The sequence below is a fragment of the Mesoplodon bidens genome (assembly GCF_964165515.1).
Source record: "Mesoplodon bidens genome assembly, chromosome: 5".
Classification (NCBI taxonomy): Eukaryota; Metazoa; Chordata; class Mammalia; order Artiodactyla; family Ziphiidae; genus Mesoplodon; species Mesoplodon bidens.
This window is the reverse complement of record NC_138161.1, coordinates 75,792,386-75,809,634: the sequence shown is the minus strand read 5'-3', so window position 1 is coordinate 75,809,634 and position 17,249 is coordinate 75,792,386. Positions and strand designations below refer to the sequence as shown.

Below are 17,249 nucleotides of genomic sequence, written 5' to 3'. Positions count from 1 at the left end.
CAAAATTAATCCTCTTTGCTGAAAATTCTGAGAAGCAGTTTGTCCACATATCTGCTAAAGCAGGGCCCTCTGTTCTCAAATGAAGATCTGTGAACTCTGCATGTAATTCCACCATGTTTAAAAAAGAGTGGATATATGTATATGTATAACTGATTCACTTTGCTGTACAGCAGAAACTAACACAACATTGTAAATCAACTATATTCCAATAAAAATTAATTTTAAAAAAGTGCTGACAGAATGATTTGGAATCATATGATGATCAAGTACTACCTTCTTATTTTTGTATACCCTATATACTAGGCATATCTTCAGCTATTAAGAAGCATTGAATAATGACTACTAAATTGTTTTATACAAAGTTATATTAACAGCCATTCATTTGATGTAAATCAATGTAAAAGTATGTAAAAGAAATGTTAAAAATAAGGATAAAATAAGCAAATGATGCTAGGAAAATGCAAACCAAAAGAAAGAACTCATGATCTTTATATCAGACAAGGAAAAACGTATGCCAAAAACATTAAATGAGACAAAGAAAGGAAATTTTTACGACAAAGGATTTGGTTCACAAGTTATAAAGATTAAGAATATCTATGCATCAAATTATATAGCAACAATATTCATAAAATGAAAACTTCAGGAGATACCAGGAAAAAAAGATAAGATACATTAGTTGTAGGAAATTTTAACTCACTTCTCTTGGGCCATAATACATGAAAGTAAAAAAAATTTAAGTAAGGCTATAAGAAAGATCTTCCAAAATCTTTTTATGAAATTGTCATGAAGTTGGTATGAAACCTGACAAAGATAAAGACAAATCCCTCAAATATTGATGCAAAATTATTAAATAAAATATTAATAAACCAAACCCAGTAGCACATTAAACATTAATTTCCCAGGATGCAATGGGATATATTCCAGGAATGCAAAGATAACTGACATTAGGAAATTTGTGTCTATAACTTATCATATTAATAGATCTAAGGGCAAAAATAATATATCTATAAATTCTAAAAAGGCATTTAATGAAATTCATTATCCATTCTTGATTAAAAGATAAATTCAATAAAATAGGAATAGATTGGTACCTTCTTAACATTATAAAATATATCTTAACATTATAAAAAAACAGCATAATACTTACTAGAGAAATTCTAGGAGTATTTTCCTTAAAGTTAGGAACTATACAAGACTTTCTAATATAATGTAAGTATTTTACATTTTTCTAGAGATTCTAGGCAAAACAATTAATAACAAGATAAAATTAGCAAAAAGTTTAAAAAGGAGGAGGTAAAATTGCCATCTTTTGCAAATAACATGAGAACATATCTGGAAATCCAAGAGGATCAACTGAAAACACTCTAACATTAAAAGAATTCAGTGAATTGGTAGGGTATTAAATTAGTGTGCAGAAATTGGTAGATTTTATATAACAATAACCAGTTAGTGGAAATAGTCACCAAGAAGAACCAATTTAGAATGTCAACAGAAAGATAAAGTATCTAGATATATAAATAATCTGCATGAATAAATGTTCATGCTCCAGATTAAGAAATCTTTAAAATCTTTCTGAGGGACACAAAAGTGTACCTGGAAAGTAGAGAGGCATGCTATATTCTTACATAGGAAACTCAGCATCATAAATATGTCAGTTATCCCTAAATTAGTAGAAATATTTTAATAAAAACACCATCAGAAATTTTCTTTCTGAACTAGACAAGCTGATTCTATAGCTCCTCTGTGTAGCAGCAGTAGTACTCACAGTAGTCTTAATAACAACCAAGAAAAAATATAAAACAGAAGAGTAATGGAGAGACACCAATCTACTTCCACTTATAGGAATTTGTTCTATGCACATGCTCCTGTAAGTGTGAAGTAACTTGCATATGAGGTTAGACAATGAAACATTTTTTCATAATTCCAAAGATTGGAAACTGCCTAAACGTTCATCAATAGGGAGCAAATTAAATACACTATGGTACCTCCTTACATTGGAATACTATCCTACCATAAACGTGAATGGTGAAACTCTTCATATGTTAGTTTGAAAAGATCTCCAAGATTCGGTATGAAGTGAGAAAGCAAGATGCAGATGTGTATGTCCATTATGCTACCATCTGTGTGTAAAATAAGGATTGGGGGAGTATATATGTATATGTATGTATGTAAGTGTATCACATATTTCTCTACGTACATATGTACATTTGCTTGAATATGTATATAAAATCTTTGTAAGGATACACAAGAAAGTAATAACTTGGTTCTTTGTGGGAGGGTAATGAGTAGGGGAAAAGGGAGACTTTTTTCTTATTTCCTATTTTTTAAATTAAATTTTAAATTAAGATTCATAAATATATTTTTTCACATAATTAAATTTTGAAAATTAGTACCAACAAAATCTTCTTTCCTGTTCAATTAAAACCAATGAAAATATTATGCTTAGTGAAATAAGTCAGAGAAATACAAATACTATATGATATCACTTATACGTGGAATCTAAAAAAATAATACAAATGAATGTATACAAGACAGAAACAGACTCACAAACATAGAAAACAAACTTGTGGATATCAAAGGGGAGAGGGAAGAAGGGAGGGACAAATCAGGGGTATGGGATTAACAGATACAAATCACTATATATAAAACAGATAAGCAACAAGGACTTACTATATAGCATTATACCCATTATCTTATAATAACCTATAATGGAATATAATCTGCAAAAATACTGAACCACTATGCTGTACACCTGAAACTAACACACCTGAAACTAACATAATATTGTATATTATGATATATATATCAACTATACTTCAATTTTTTATAAATTAAATAAATGAATGAATAAAACCAATGAACCTTTACTGAGCATCAACTATGTACCAGGTACAATTATATGTTCCAGAAGCACTGTGGTACACAATTTCCTCCTCTTCTTGGAGTCCAGAGAGCTTAGAGAAAATGTTATGGAGCAATCATATTAACCATCTTAGCATTTACAGTTGGAATACAGGCTTCCTTCTGTCTATGGTATTGGTTCTGTTTCATCTGATTTTATGTATAGTCCCTTTATTACATAAAGTAACCAATATGATGCTGCTTCATATTTGAAGATGATGCCATTAAAATAACTGCTTTTTACAAGAACAGTTATGGCCAAAGATAGTGATTTTAGCCCAATGGTGTTCTCTGTTATTTTTCTCCCCTAAGGGTGGTTTTGGTTTTTCTATTGCTGCAGAGATTTTTGGAAAAGTCAGCATCACTTATTTGCCCTCTAATATTCCATTTTTCCTCTATGACTTGGCTCTATAAGTACCTATTTTCTATATAGGTTCTGGCACAAGTAATAAGTCTGCTTCATTAAAATAAAAAATACACTCACCAACAAAGAAGGAAGGTAAAAGAAAATATAATAAACAGTCCACCAAACCAAGTGGTGTTCATTCTAGGAATATGGTGATGCATTAATATCCGGAAATTTCATACTATATGATAACGTAACACTTCACATCCATAAGCCAGGTAAGGAAAAAATGCTTGGTTACCTCTATAGATGCTGAGAGGACATGAAAAAAATTAAAACAAATATTTAAACTTTCAAAATAGAAAGTGGTGCATCTATATGATTTAAAACACAGTATTTTCTTACTTTTGGCCATAAAATTGTATATGTCAAAAATCAGGAACTAAAACCAGAAACTAAACCGCATTCTTTCTTTTATCCTTTTAATGTGAAATAGCTTAGGAAATTCTAGCTGACACAATAAGCCATGAGATATATAAAAGGTACAGATACAATACAGAAATCTTTCTAGTAAACCCAAGAGAATGATCATAAAAAATATTACAATTAAGAAGACTTGAGAGCTTCCCCGGTGGCGCAGTGGTTGAGAATCTGCCTGCCAATGCAGGGGACACGGGTTTGAGCCCTGGTCCGGGAAGATCCCACATGCCGCGGAGCAACTAAACCCGTGCGCCACAACTACTGAGCCCACGTGCCACAACTACTGAAGCCCACGCACCTAGAGCCCGCGCTCCGCAACAAGAGAAGCCACCGCGATGACAAGCCTGTGCACCGCAAGGAAGAGTAGCCCCCGCTCGCGGCAACCAGAGAAAGCCTGCCCGCAGCAACAAAGACCCAACGCAGCCAAAAATAAAGTAAATAAAATTAATAAATTAAAAAAAAAAAAAAAGATGAGCTAAACTGCTCGGTATCATACCTCGCCAGACTTCGGCGCAGCAACGGTGAGACCACATCCCGTCACTGCTCCGTGCCGGGAGGTGCACGCGGGACACGTGCGAGACGCGCAACCGTGGCATCTCCTTCCACAGGCTTCCCAAGAAGGACAACCAGAGGCGAGGCTTGTGGCTGGCCAACTGCCAGCGCCTGGACCCCAGTGGCCAAGGCGTGTGGGACACGGCATCCGAGTACATCTGCTTCAAACACTTTGAGGACAACTGTTTTGAACTGGTGGGAATCAGTGGGTATCACAGGCTGAAGGAGGGAGCAGTTCCCACAATATCTGAGTCCTTCTCCAAGTTGCGCCCAACGACCAGGACCCAGGGGCACAGTTACCCACCTGGACCTCCTGAAGTCAGCCAGCTCCGGCGATGCAGGAAGTGCTGCTCTGAGGGCCAAGGGCCCACAATGCCAACTTCTCGGGCTCCACCTCCTGACGTCACCTGCTTTCCGGCGGAAGAGGCCTCAGCCTGTGCCGCTTTGCCTACCTCCCCCACTGAGAGAGGAGCATCGCCTTTTCAGACCTCTTGGGGGCCCTGGGGGCCCAGGCAGATGAAGCGGGCTGCAGCACTGAGCCGGCACCCAAGCGGGAACCGGCAGCCGTCGCCTCTAGAGCCGAGGCCCGCCTCGCCCTCGGCCGGCGTGCTGTGCCTCCCGCCACCCGCCGGAGCCTCCATCCAGAACGAGCCCAGCGACCGGGTGGGCAGCGGCTGCTCTGGAAGCGGCGGGCTGAGGCCGCACCTGACGCCCTGGACAAGGCCCAGCGCCAGCTGCAGGCCTGCAAGCGGCGGGAGCAGAGGCTGACCAAGCTGCAGCAGGGGCGGCGCGGGAGAAGAGGGCCCAGGCGGCTGCCCGCCGGACTCTGCAGGAGCACGCGCAGGACTTTGCCGTGCCGCTAAGCCGCAGCATGGCCTGAGTGAGGGGCTGCCCGTCAGGGCTCCAGCCTCTGCCAAACTCAGAATCCTCCTGGAGACGGACCTGACCTGAGCTGCGTTCACCAGACCTGCCAGATGCCAAAATAAATGGGATTCTAGAAGGAAGCCCTGCTCTCTGGCTCAGCTCCCCACTCACCACCAGGGCGGTCTCATCGGAAAAACACAAGAATGACGATTACTGACCTCCTGAGGCTGCTATGCTTGGCAAGTAGTGAGGGCCCTACAATGACCTTTCTGGTCCCTGGAGGGCTGGGATGAGGCATGTGGGGAGCAGAGGGACAGGCACGTGAGCAGCCGTCCTGGCCTCGACCTGTGTCCTCATTTTCCTTCAGTTCAGCTGGAATGTGGAAGGCCTCCCTGCACCTGTGGTCATCAGGTAAGTGTGTGAGGTGACGTACAGCACACGTGACCTCTGGCTCTTGGGCCTCGGCCACAACGGCCCCAAGAGGACCACTGAATTCTTTCTAGTCCTGGAAACGGCCACACAGTGTTGTGAAATTTGCTTTTGGGGGCCCTCGGAGTGCAACTTCATTGATTCACATTATGCCTGGGGAGTCGAACGGCCATTACAGGAGGCGGACGCAGAGCAGGGTTCACAGGTGGTTCCTGAGCCCGAACTCTGAGGCCAGCTGAGGCGCATCTTGCACCGCCCAGCTGCTAGCTTGCAGGTGGCTACAGGTGAACTCCCCTCGCCTCAGGACCACCCGGTCACCTGCACACGGCACCCGGGACTCTTCAGCAAGGCCTGAGGAGTGGCAGGTGCTGCATTTACGCGGGGCACAACTCTAAGGCCCAGAAGGTGGACCATCTTTCCCTAAAGTGGCTTCCAGGTAGCTGGGGCAGAAGGGCGCTTGTTCCCAGAAGGGAGGCAGAGTGGTGCCTTCTGCACCGGGCTGGACTCTCAGCACCTTCTGCCGGGACAGGGAAGGACCCGGTGGGGTGGTCTGCCCTCACTTTCCCGGCTCAGGCAGGAGCCTCCAGTGCAGCCCAGGAGCAAGGCAGCCACAGAGGGGCCGGGAGAGCCGGCCCCAGCCCCCCAGGGCTCCGCTCCGGCGGGGAGAGGCCAGAGTCGGCCTGCATTCCTCCCACCGGCCCTCCAACTACCTGGCGGGGGCACCCCAGGTAGGGGGGGAGCTGCTGGCATGAACAGAGAACCAGGCAAGACTGGCCGATCCTGAGGCCTCTGGTGGCACGGCTAGGCCTCAGCTCCAGGAGACCGCGGACTGGAACCCACCAGTGGGGACTGTGTGGCAAGGTTTGTGTGTAGGTAGCACTGCTGTGACTTTAATGGAGCAAGCCTATGACAATAAATACTTACGAGGGACAAAAAAAAACCCCAAAATTGAACAAGTAAACAGAAGAGACAGCCCTGAATTAGAACCTGATATACACATAAAACAATAACTAGGAAATGAATTAGTCAGTAAATAATGATGGGAAAATTAGATGAGCTAATTCGTAGAAAATGTACATCTTTACTTACTTCCATAAATGCCAGATAGACTCAAGAGCTAAGTGAATGGTTAAAAGATTAATTTCTAAAATACTAAACATTAAATGTTGTTGAATTATTTTTTTTAATGTAGAAAAAATACAGGTAAATTTCTTTTTTTAATATTTATTTATTTGGCTGTGCCGGATCTTAGTTGTGGCATGCAGGATTTTCGTTACCACGTGCAGGATCCTTTAGTTGCAGCATGTGAACTCTTAGTTGGGGCATGTGAGATCTAGTTCCCTGACCAGGGATCAAACCTAGGCCCCCTGCATTGGGAGTGTGGAGTCCTGGCCACTGGACCACCAGGGAAGTCTCCAGGTAAATTTTTATTAAACCTTTGAATAAAGAAAACATGAAGTTAATAAAACGCTATTAAAGGAATCACAAAGAAAGGAAGGGAGGGAAGAAGGAAGGGAGGGAGGGAGGAAGGAAGGAGTGCATGTAGATGGAGATTTGTATGAGCATAGAGTACATCTGTCAAATACGTGAGAAACTGGTGAGTATGGTTTCCCCAGGGAAGGGAACTGAGGTGAAAGGGAGACTGACTTTTCAGTGTAAATCTTTTCTTTGTGTCTTTTGTATTTTTGTACCATGTCCATGTATTATCTTTTCAAAAAACTAAATAATTTAACCAACTTTAATTTCCAATTAAAAAAAGGAAAAACAATAAAGTCCCCAAAGACTGATAGATTTGGCTATCCAAAACCTTAGCGTGTCAATAAGAGCAGCAAAACAACTAAAAATAATGAAACATGGGGACATATTCCCAACCAATTTTCCAAAGCTTGACATAATATCCTTAATAGAAAAAGATATTATTTCACCAAAGAAGGACCAAAAAAAAATGAAGTCATCTAAGGAAAAATAGACATAAGATACAGTGGGCAGTTCCCAAAGGAGGAAATACAAATGACAAATAAACATGTGAAAATATTCAACCTTAATTCTCATCAAGAAATTCCAAGGAAAACAGCAATGAGATACTGTTTTTCACCAATCAAATTAGGAAAAATTAAAAATACTCTGTTCTTGCAAACGTACAATGGGCAGAGCTTGCTTTAACCCAACTGATGGGAGTATAAATCAGTAAGACCTTTCTGGAAAATAGTTTGGCAGTATGTATCATGAACCTTAAAATGTTCCTGAGTTTTGTCTCAGAAATTTCCATTTCTGGTGAATGTGGACTATACATAATCTACAGCGTGGAGAGGGCTTCACGCATAAGATATTTACTGCAACATTAGTTGTAAGAGTAGAAAAAAGATCAAGCTAGAGCCTGTAATTGGACAGGAAAACCCCACCACTTCCTGGCTCTAATGGCACATGATGGTGCAAGAGTCTAAGCTCTTCCCTGCTCTGTTTTGTGTTCAGTTTTGCCAATCCACCACGCAGAGTTCACAGGCCAGTTTTCCAAGTTAAAGTGATGGACCTATTTTTCACATTTAGATTTTTTGAAGGGTCATATTACCTCTCCATAAAGATCATTAGGTATTTGAGGAAGAATTAAAATAGGGGAATGGAGGGAAATTTGGTTGGGGAGAGCTACAATGGACTTGGTAGTTATTTGAATTGAAAAGGAAGAGATGAAATGATAAGTTCTGTTATGTGCAGAGAGAGAACCTCCTGAGGGGAAATTGGAGAGTAATTTGAAACATTTCACAAAAGTTGCTGAAATGTCAGAGCAAAAAGTAAACCCTGACCTCTAATGAACTTAGAAACTGAAATAGCCTGAAATTTGAACCCACGTGCAAGTGAATAATTAACCTCCTTTGGACTCTCTCTGCTCCCTGTCTGTGTATCTGTGATAGTACAAACCTGCTCCATTTTAGCACGTTTGCAAATCTGCCTAGTCCACAAAGTACTCATCTCCAAAGAAGAAGGTGTTGCATTGGGCTTTACAACCTCATCCTTTAGCCGCAGTATGGCACACCCATTTGCTAAGTGACTGAGTTCATATTTTGTACGTCCTTCAAAGAATAACTTTCCAGAGTATTATTTAACATGAAGGTTTTCTTTCAAACAGGATTACCAAACCAATAACAATGACCAAGCAGTGGTTGAAATCTGTATCACACGAATCACAACAGCCATCAGAGAAACAGAGTCGATTGAAAAGCACGCAAAGGCCCTTGTGGGGCTCTGGGACTCCTGCCTGGAACACAACCTGAGACCATCCGGGAAAGACGAAGACACTCCCCATGCAAAAATCGCGTCTGATATCATGAGTTGCATTTTACAGGTATGTCAGTGTTCAGCATCATGCTATTTGAGACCGGCTTGGCAGCTTAGGGAAACACGTGGTGTCTCTGAACCGTGAGCCAATGTTTCTGTAGCATTCAGATACTGTAAAAAGACACCACAAACCATCAATAGCTAAGTTGAGCAGGCTGGTAATTAATAAACCGAGAAGGTTGTACTGAGCCCCTACTGTATGCAAGACACACTGAGGGGAATTCAAAGTAACACCACAGCAAGCTCTAATCTATTTGGAGAGATAAGACGTGTACATATAAAAAGCTAACAGTAAAGCACTGTGTGTCCAGATCCAAATGAGGAATATTGGAAAATTCAGAAAAGGAGACCTCTTTCATCCAAGGAGACCAAAGAGGGGGTGGAGTCTGAGTTGAGGGGCAGTGAGCTTGGAATATGTGGAGAGAAGTGGCTAAGTCATTTTTTTTTTTTTTTTTTTTTTTTTTTTTTTTCTTTTTGCGGTATGCGGGCCTCTCACTGTTGTGGCCTCTCCCATTGCGGAGCACAGGCTCCGGACGCGCAGGCCCAGAGGCCATGGCTCACGGGCCCAGCCGCTCCGCGGCATATGGGATCCTCCCAGACCGGGGCACGAACCCGTATCCCCTGCATCGGCAGGCGGACTCTCAACCACTGCACCACCAGGGAGGCCCGGCTAAGTCATTTTTAAGTGCATTTCTATATGTACTGTGAATTTTCCATTATAATAATATTTGCCTGTTCTGACCATGTTTAAGTTCTTCCCTTTGGCATAAACATGAATTTGGAGTTTTGGCTCAGCCACGAACTAATTATGTAAAATTAAAATGTTGGACAAGTCACATAACTTCTAAGCCACAGTTTCCTCCCTATAAAATGCAGATGAAGTGACATTGTCTGACAAATTTTACCAACGAGTAATGTTGATAGTTGTTTCTTTAAAAAGAATTCTGTGGTCAGATAAGTTGGGAAACACTGAATTCAGTTTTTCCCTTTTGAGCTGTCACAATGTTTCATAGCACATTAAAGGCTCTGAAAATTCCTGCAATAAAGAAAGCTGGTTAACTTTGTTTAGAACCGCATTTTGCAGTCTGATTTGACCACGTAACTTCCTTCCCCTTCTCACCCCAACACAACGTTTATGAACATCCCTCAGAACTAGTGTTCTGCTGAGCATAGGTCAGGAAATTCCAGCTATGCTAAAGTGTTTAGCACTGTGTGTAGCAGCTAATATTAGCTTCCTTTCTTCTGTTTTTTCTCACAGTTGTCTGTGTTTAACTGAAGCATATTGCATTTTGTCTGCTCAGTTCCGGGACTGGTCAACTGAACAAAAGAGTCTACACACACTATCATACTGTTTTTCCTTTGTCCCCAGGGTTAGAGATGGGAGGGGAGGAGATGGGTATTTCAGCGAAATTAATGGAAGATTAATGCTTTTGGATATAACAACAAAGACCTAACACACCTTTTCTTCATTGATTATTCTTTTATTTTTATCTTGAGTATTTATTAATTTTTAAATTTTTTTTATTTTTTATACAATTTTTAAAGGTTACACTCCATTTATAGTTATTACAAAATATTGGCTATATTCCCCGTGTTGTACAATACATCCCTGAGCCTATCTTTCACTCAATAGTTTATACATCCCACTCCCCTACCCCTATGTCGCCCCTCCTCTCCTCCACTGGCAACCACTAGTTTGTTGATTATTCTTGACTATGTTATTGACATACATCAGAAGCCTAGATTATTTCACTCCAAAGTGCCACTCCACAGACATTCAGACAGAAACTCATAAATCAGCCCTATTCTCCGGCTCCCCCTGTGATTTCAAAACCACTGGTCTAGATTCCAGCAGCACTGTCCAACAGAAATACAATGCAAGCTGCAAACATGAGCCACATAACGGAATTTAAAATTTTCTAATAGCCATGTTAAAAAGAGGTGAAAACAGATGAAATTGATTTGATATTATATTTTCCTTAACCCAATATATCCAAAATGTTATTATTTCAACATGTAATCAGTGTAAAAATTAATGAGATGTTTTACTTGTTTTGTATACTAAGTCTCATAAATCCATTGTGTGTGTTAGCATGTCTTACTTTGCACTGGTCACAATTCAGGGGCTCAGTAGGTTCACTCGGCTCCTGTGTTGGTACAGTTCTAGAGAGTCTGGAAGGCTTTCTGGATGGAGATCGAATTTGAAAGGGTTATGAGCAATTATCGGGAATTTTACCAGGTAGGAAAAGTGGAGTGAGAGAACATTCCAAGTAGACAAAACAGATTGTACAAAAGTCCAAATTTGTGAAATGAGACCCAGATCAGAGAACTAAGCAGGCTGCCCTTCCAAAATGCCCCAAAGTCTAACATAAAGGGATGTTTCATTCTGGGTAAGGCATTACGTCTCCTACTTTAAAAAGGGGATGGTGGGGAGCAAACAAAAACTTGGAACTCACTGCTGATCAATGAGAATGAGTTTGTAAGATTGTTGAGAGCAGGGCCCTGAGGACAAGCACTGACATTTTGGGAAAGGACAGAGAAAAGGGCTAAGGGTTAGGTGTCTTGGTTGAGAGGGACAAGTGAGTCACAGAAGTGGGCGATTCCGGCCTGTAGGGCCAGTGTGGTCACAGGGCGTCCATTGTGTGCCCTCTGAGCAGGCAGAAGGTGTAATAATGGAAGATGGAAAGCCCTAAATGTAAACTTGCCTTTTTCAGAGCAAAGTGCAGCAATTTGTCCAGGCTACCCCTAGGGGTGTGGTCCCAGAAAGTCATTTCCCACGAACCAAAGGCAAGGCTGTGGTTGCAGCTTTGGCATTTAGCTTTCAATCAGATTTTAAGGGGAACATTTTAGCCTGCGGTAAATATTGAAAAGAAGATTTTGTCCTACTTGTAAGATAGGTTCTTGTGGGAAACATGTAGAAATCCAGATGACTCATATTCTGTTTTGTTTTTTCAGTAAAATAAAACAGTAGGTCAACTTTAAAGTCAACCACTTAACATTTTTAGCTACACACACACAAAGATTCCCTCTCCACCCACCTTACCTCCCAAGATAAGCAATTCCAGCTTCACGCTACCTGATCAAGCAAGGGCCCACCAGTTCTTCTGCCTGTATTCTTAGCCATTTTTTATTTTTTCTGGCCACTTCACTGTCATTTGAAGCTAAATATGTTCACACACACACACAAGAAAAAACCTTTTTTTTCCCTAAATTTCCTTTTTCAACCTACACTCAAACCTACTTCAGATGACCATTCCTATTCTACTTTTAATAATTAGTGGTTATACTGCTTTCTTTTCTTGGTCCTAACTGTATGAACTTGCCACATTTACCTCAAAATAGTTTTAAAATTTTCAGAATTCACCTCTATACCTTCCTCAATGCAGAATCTGTACATGTATGAGGCATGCACTTGTGAGTTCTGGTTTCTTTTGTGGTGGGTGATACTATCCTGCCATCCCACCCTGTGTCCTTAGACATCTGTAAAATGAAGGATGAATCAGGTGAGCCCTCAGATCACCTCCTAGTCTGAAATTCTGACTCCCTTAGGAGATGCTGAGAGGTAGAAGAACAAAAGGCTTTAGAGCTTGAGGACCTTAGAATCAGATACTCTTGGTCTCGTATCGGTAAGAGACTGGCAAGTTATTTCATCTCTCTAAGCCTCTGTTCTGCCATCTGTAAAATGGGCATAACAATACTTGCTGCTCACGAAGAACAATTTTATTATAAAAGCAATCTCCATTTGTGATCCAGCCACTATCTGGAAGTACCTATTTCAAACCACAACTTCCTCTGACCAGGGTTCTATATGGAGTTGGCCAGTGCTTATTTCTTTGCCTGTAGAAAAATCCTGAAAGAGAAGATACCCCTCTCCCCCTCCACAAAGCACATTACATTCTAGGATAAATCCAAACCTGAAGAGGGTTGAAGAAAATACACATGCACCTCAAGGGGGTTGTAATTACTGACATAACTGATGGGCTAGAATGAAATTCTAGAGAACTGACGGACCAACCATCATGATGTTGAGAGCCAATGCCTAGTTTTCTCCTCAGTACAAGTTACAGTGGTTTCAGCCTCTTCCCCAACCAACCAAATCGCTTAACAGAGCTAATGCCAAGTAAGCTCTGCCTTTTATCTCTTCCTCCACATCTTCTCACACTGTTGATGATCATTTGAAGAGGGAAATAGCCAAAGCAGAGAGGAGGGAAGAATTGAAATAGACACCAAATTCACTGTGGGAAAATCTGAAAGTATCTGTTTTTCCTTCTTTATAGAAGGACCCCCCACTGTCCATTCACCTTGATTCTACGCTTCAGTTTTCTTATTTCCTCTTCCCCAGTTAATGCTGCATGAAGATTCAAAATCTGTCCCTGGCTGGCATGCAAAATGCCTTAGGCAATTTTGAGAGCATTTCCTTTTCAGCTCTCAGAGGCAGGACTGGTCATGTTCATCTAGAAGTTTATTCCACAGGCAATCGCAGCTCTACCATTTACTGGCAGGGTGATCTTGGGCATTTCATCTTTCTGTGCCCTAATTTCCTCATCTATAAAATGCAGATAAGAGTAGCTGCCTCATGAGTTTGTGGTGAGGATTAGATGGATAGACATTAAAAAATAGACATAAAATATTTAAGATACAGGAAGTATGAGGATTAGCTCTGGTTGGTATTTTCATCATTATCATCATCTGCAGGAAACTCTCAAATAGCATCAACCCTTTGTCATTTAATTATTTATTTTAGCCGTTGTTCATCGCCTGCCTCCCCCTGCCCAAAATAGAAGCTTAGTTTTATTCACTGATGTGGTCCCATCACCTAGAACAGTGAATGGCACATAGTAGGTGCTCAAGATAATATTTACTGAATGAATTAATCAATGGACAAATGAACGCGTGAGTAGCTCAGGTGACCTGACTGCCCTCTGGCTTTTGTACTAGCCGTGCTTCACCCCAGAGTGGGCCCCAGTACCAGTTCCTCACTTAATGCTGCCTAAGACAGGGGCATGAAATGGGAGGAGATTGGGACACCCCCCTGCCCCCCAGGTTCCTGAGACCCACTCCCTTATTGCCTGTCAGACAATACTGGGAAAACTTAAGTGGATGCCATTTAGATTTTATATATAACCGTGCTTCTAAGAACCAAGCATTTTATATATAAATCCAAAATTTGATGGTCTGATCCATGATGGGGGATGCAAAACAATAAAGTAACCATTTCATTGTATGGCATTTAAGTTGTCTTGAGATTACTCGTTTACGGCTCTTAGTTGAATTCAGGGCCTGAGACCTAAGAGCTGTTCAGTTGCTATCACCTCAGATATCTATATCTCTTTTACGTAGCTTTATTCTCTTCAAGTATACAACACTGGGAAACCTTCCCAACGTGCATTTTCCAAAGGGAAATCTCCACCAGCAGCTCAAATTGGTGCTAATCTAGTCAAGAGATATAATTCTTGGCATCTGTAGAACAAAGCCCTCTTGTGTTGCTTCTCCTGCTGGATATAACTGTCCCCATGAGCAATTCTTTATTGCTACCTTGTACTTCACTGAATTGTTCCCTGAGTCCTGAGTATTGAATGGTGTGTAAGAAGATACACATGCCATCATGCTCACATCTGCATGGAGGGGCAAGATCTAGCATAAGCTCTGGCATTAACAGTTGCTGTTAAAGTGGTTTATTTGTACGAGCAATCACAGGGGCTTTCTCTGCATGTATACCAAAAGCATTCCTGGGATCCAAATAATCATAGAGATAAAATAATTTCAGGGGCCTGAGATCTACTGCATTAGCAAATCCTTTTGCTTCACCTGAGAGCAAAGCTCAGCCATTGGAAGGAGGTCCATAGGACCCATGTTTGCCCAGCCTCACCTTGGCCTAGCAGCCCCTCACTCATATCCTGTTGCTGTCAGTAGTGCCCATGGCCTCTTGAAACACTAGGAACTGTCTAGATGCTGTTTAGAGATTGAGAGCCTTTGGTGGCAATTCCTTGGTGTTTATATGAACTATTTGTTCTTTGCTTAATGTTTCACTTCTCTTCTCATTTGAGAGATTTCCAGATGACATATGTGGGAGGAAAACAGAAAAATTGAGTGTGTTAAAGTTTTGTTTTGTTTTTTAATAATGACATTATACATTAAAAATTTTTTTAATAATTTTCACTTGGAACCACACTTCAAAGACTTCAATAACTGCCCACTATTTTTCCCTCAGACATCTAGAATTGTTGTAAAAAAAATATGACCAAATTGGTTAAGACAGCCTGTTCTTTCATTGTTGCTGGCAAGTGTTAGCTCATTCCCAAGGTTTAAAAACATTAGTTGCTGTGAATATGATTTTCACTGATCTTTTACTATGCCTGTCTGTGTTCACAATTAGTAAGAAACACTTGAGTTGTACTTCCAATGCCACCATCGTGGTTTCTCAGAAAGTTACAGGTAAATATGCTTAGAGACATTTTCCTCCAGTGGAAGGTGTATACTTCTCTAGCTGCAAGTTGTTTTGGCTATAGACAGAGAAGGTAAAGTAACTGGGGCATGATATTCTTTGTTGGAAAACTCTGAGAGGAATTGTGTGATTGTGTTCCACTCTCAAAACTAGAGCTTTGGCAGCCATGACAGGGACAAAGATATGTCATGTAAAAGGTAAACTAGCAAAAATCTACACACTATGGAGAGATTGGGACAACCCAAGAAATTGATAGGTGAGACTGAAGCATTTGGGAAATACTCTGTTCAAATTGAGGTATAACTTAAATGTAACCTCAAGGGAGCGAGCATAGAATAAGATTATAACAGAGAAAATCGACAAATCAATCGGCCTTCCTAAACACCACATGTCTGAAGTGCATGTCACCAAAAAGAGGATGCTCAGTACGGGGTCATTATTTTGGCACATTTACTCAGCACTGTCTGGGGGGTGAAGGGTGGGTAGAGACTTAATCTGATGGAGAGGAAAGTTCCAATCACCAGAGATGGGGATTTGGCTGTAGGGCAGGACCGTTAGGTTTCACCATGGCCTAGATGAAATAGCCCTCAAGATATTCCTTTGCTCTGATCTGCTCTTGTGCCCATGAGTGAACATTCTGGTTAGTAATCTGGCTCCTGACTTCCTAATGGTGTGAAAGGGTCTGACCTGAAAAGACTGTCACTGTGAGAGAGTAAATTGGCATACCTGATTGTGCACCAGCCTTTTGGAAATCCCTCGGTGTGAGTTTCCCTCAGTGGATGCAAACAGTTCTGTAAGGCCTGGCCAAGTACACAGGCAGACTTCTAATGCTGAAGGGCGGGGAGCAGCCAGCCTCCCAGGGATGCCTGACAGCTCATCACTCCAATAATGGCCCAGTCTAATCAGGCACAGTTAAATTACCAGGAGGGGAGACACTCTAGATAAAGCCTGATCTGAGAGAAGTCTGGCTGCAGGCCCTGGTTCTGATAGTTAGATGGTAGGAACTCTAAGAAAGATAAGACAGAGACCTACTGAGTGGAACTGATATATAAACACATGATTTGTCACCAAGGAGTAGGGTCAGAGCTTTCATCATGGCTGACTTCATGGTGAGACATCAGCTTACGTTGTTGAATTACGTATTTTCTCTGCTCAGGAGTCAGACTGATTCTTGAATCTGAAAAATGGGTGGAGCTACAGGAATGGATTATGGATTTATCAGGTCTATTTTTGTTTCTAGGGACTGGGAAGAAAAAAAGTTTAAGCACAAGAGACTTAATTGGCTCACTTAGAAAAATTTAGGGATAGAACTGGCCTCAGGCACAGCCTAATACATGGGGCTCAGATGATGCCACCAGGTTTCTCTTAACTTGTCTCAGATAGATCCATGTTGCCTTGAATCTCATACAGATTCTCTCCTACTGAGGTCACAAAATGACAGCTACTCTTGATCATCCATCCTCAGCATTTTGAATACGACAGAAGAGAGAGGGTCTCTTTCACAGAGCCCTTGAATGGCTCCTCCATTATAATTGGGTAACTTGCCCATCCCTGAACTTATCATTTGGAAATGTGATTCTCTGGTTGGTCAACGTTTGAGTCATTTGACGGCCCGTGAAGCTAAGGGTATAAGTGCCTTCATTAGAAGTACCTGGGAGGTGGCCGTGGAAGTCCTACTTGCTAAGTGTAACAACTCACCTGCCCAATCAACTAGCCCTGAAAATGGATGGCACTGGAGGCCATTGCTGGCAGTTGGTGACCCAGGCAAGAAGGTGGGAGCGAGCAGGCCCTTTCCCAACCCCCTCACCTGCCCTTCCTCCTTCCCACCACATTGTGTTCCCAATCATAACTATCACTATAGATTTGTATTTTCTTCATTAGTTATTCAACTTGACAAAC

The 17,249-nt window shown here is 41.6% G+C and overlaps 1 protein-coding gene and 1 pseudogene across 6 annotated transcripts in view; both read left to right on the top strand.

Annotated features, from left to right (window-relative positions):
- VEPH1 (ventricular zone expressed PH domain containing 1) overlaps positions 1-17,249 on the top strand; it is a 281,487-nt gene that overhangs the window by 25,566 nt on the left and 238,672 nt on the right. For all 5 annotated transcript variants that reach the window (XM_081235438.1, XM_081235437.1, XM_081235436.1 and 2 more), the window contains exon 3: positions 8,697-8,912. In XM_081235438.1, coding sequence (XP_081091564.1) covers positions 8,697-8,912 — 216 coding nt within the window. The remainder of the gene's footprint in view (positions 1-8,696; positions 8,913-17,249) is intronic.
- Positions 2,072-5,159, top strand: LOC308617515 (THAP domain-containing protein 7-like; annotated as a pseudogene). The gene is made up of 2 exons: positions 2,072-2,076; positions 4,232-5,159. The product of its transcript is annotated as a THAP domain-containing protein 7-like (transcript).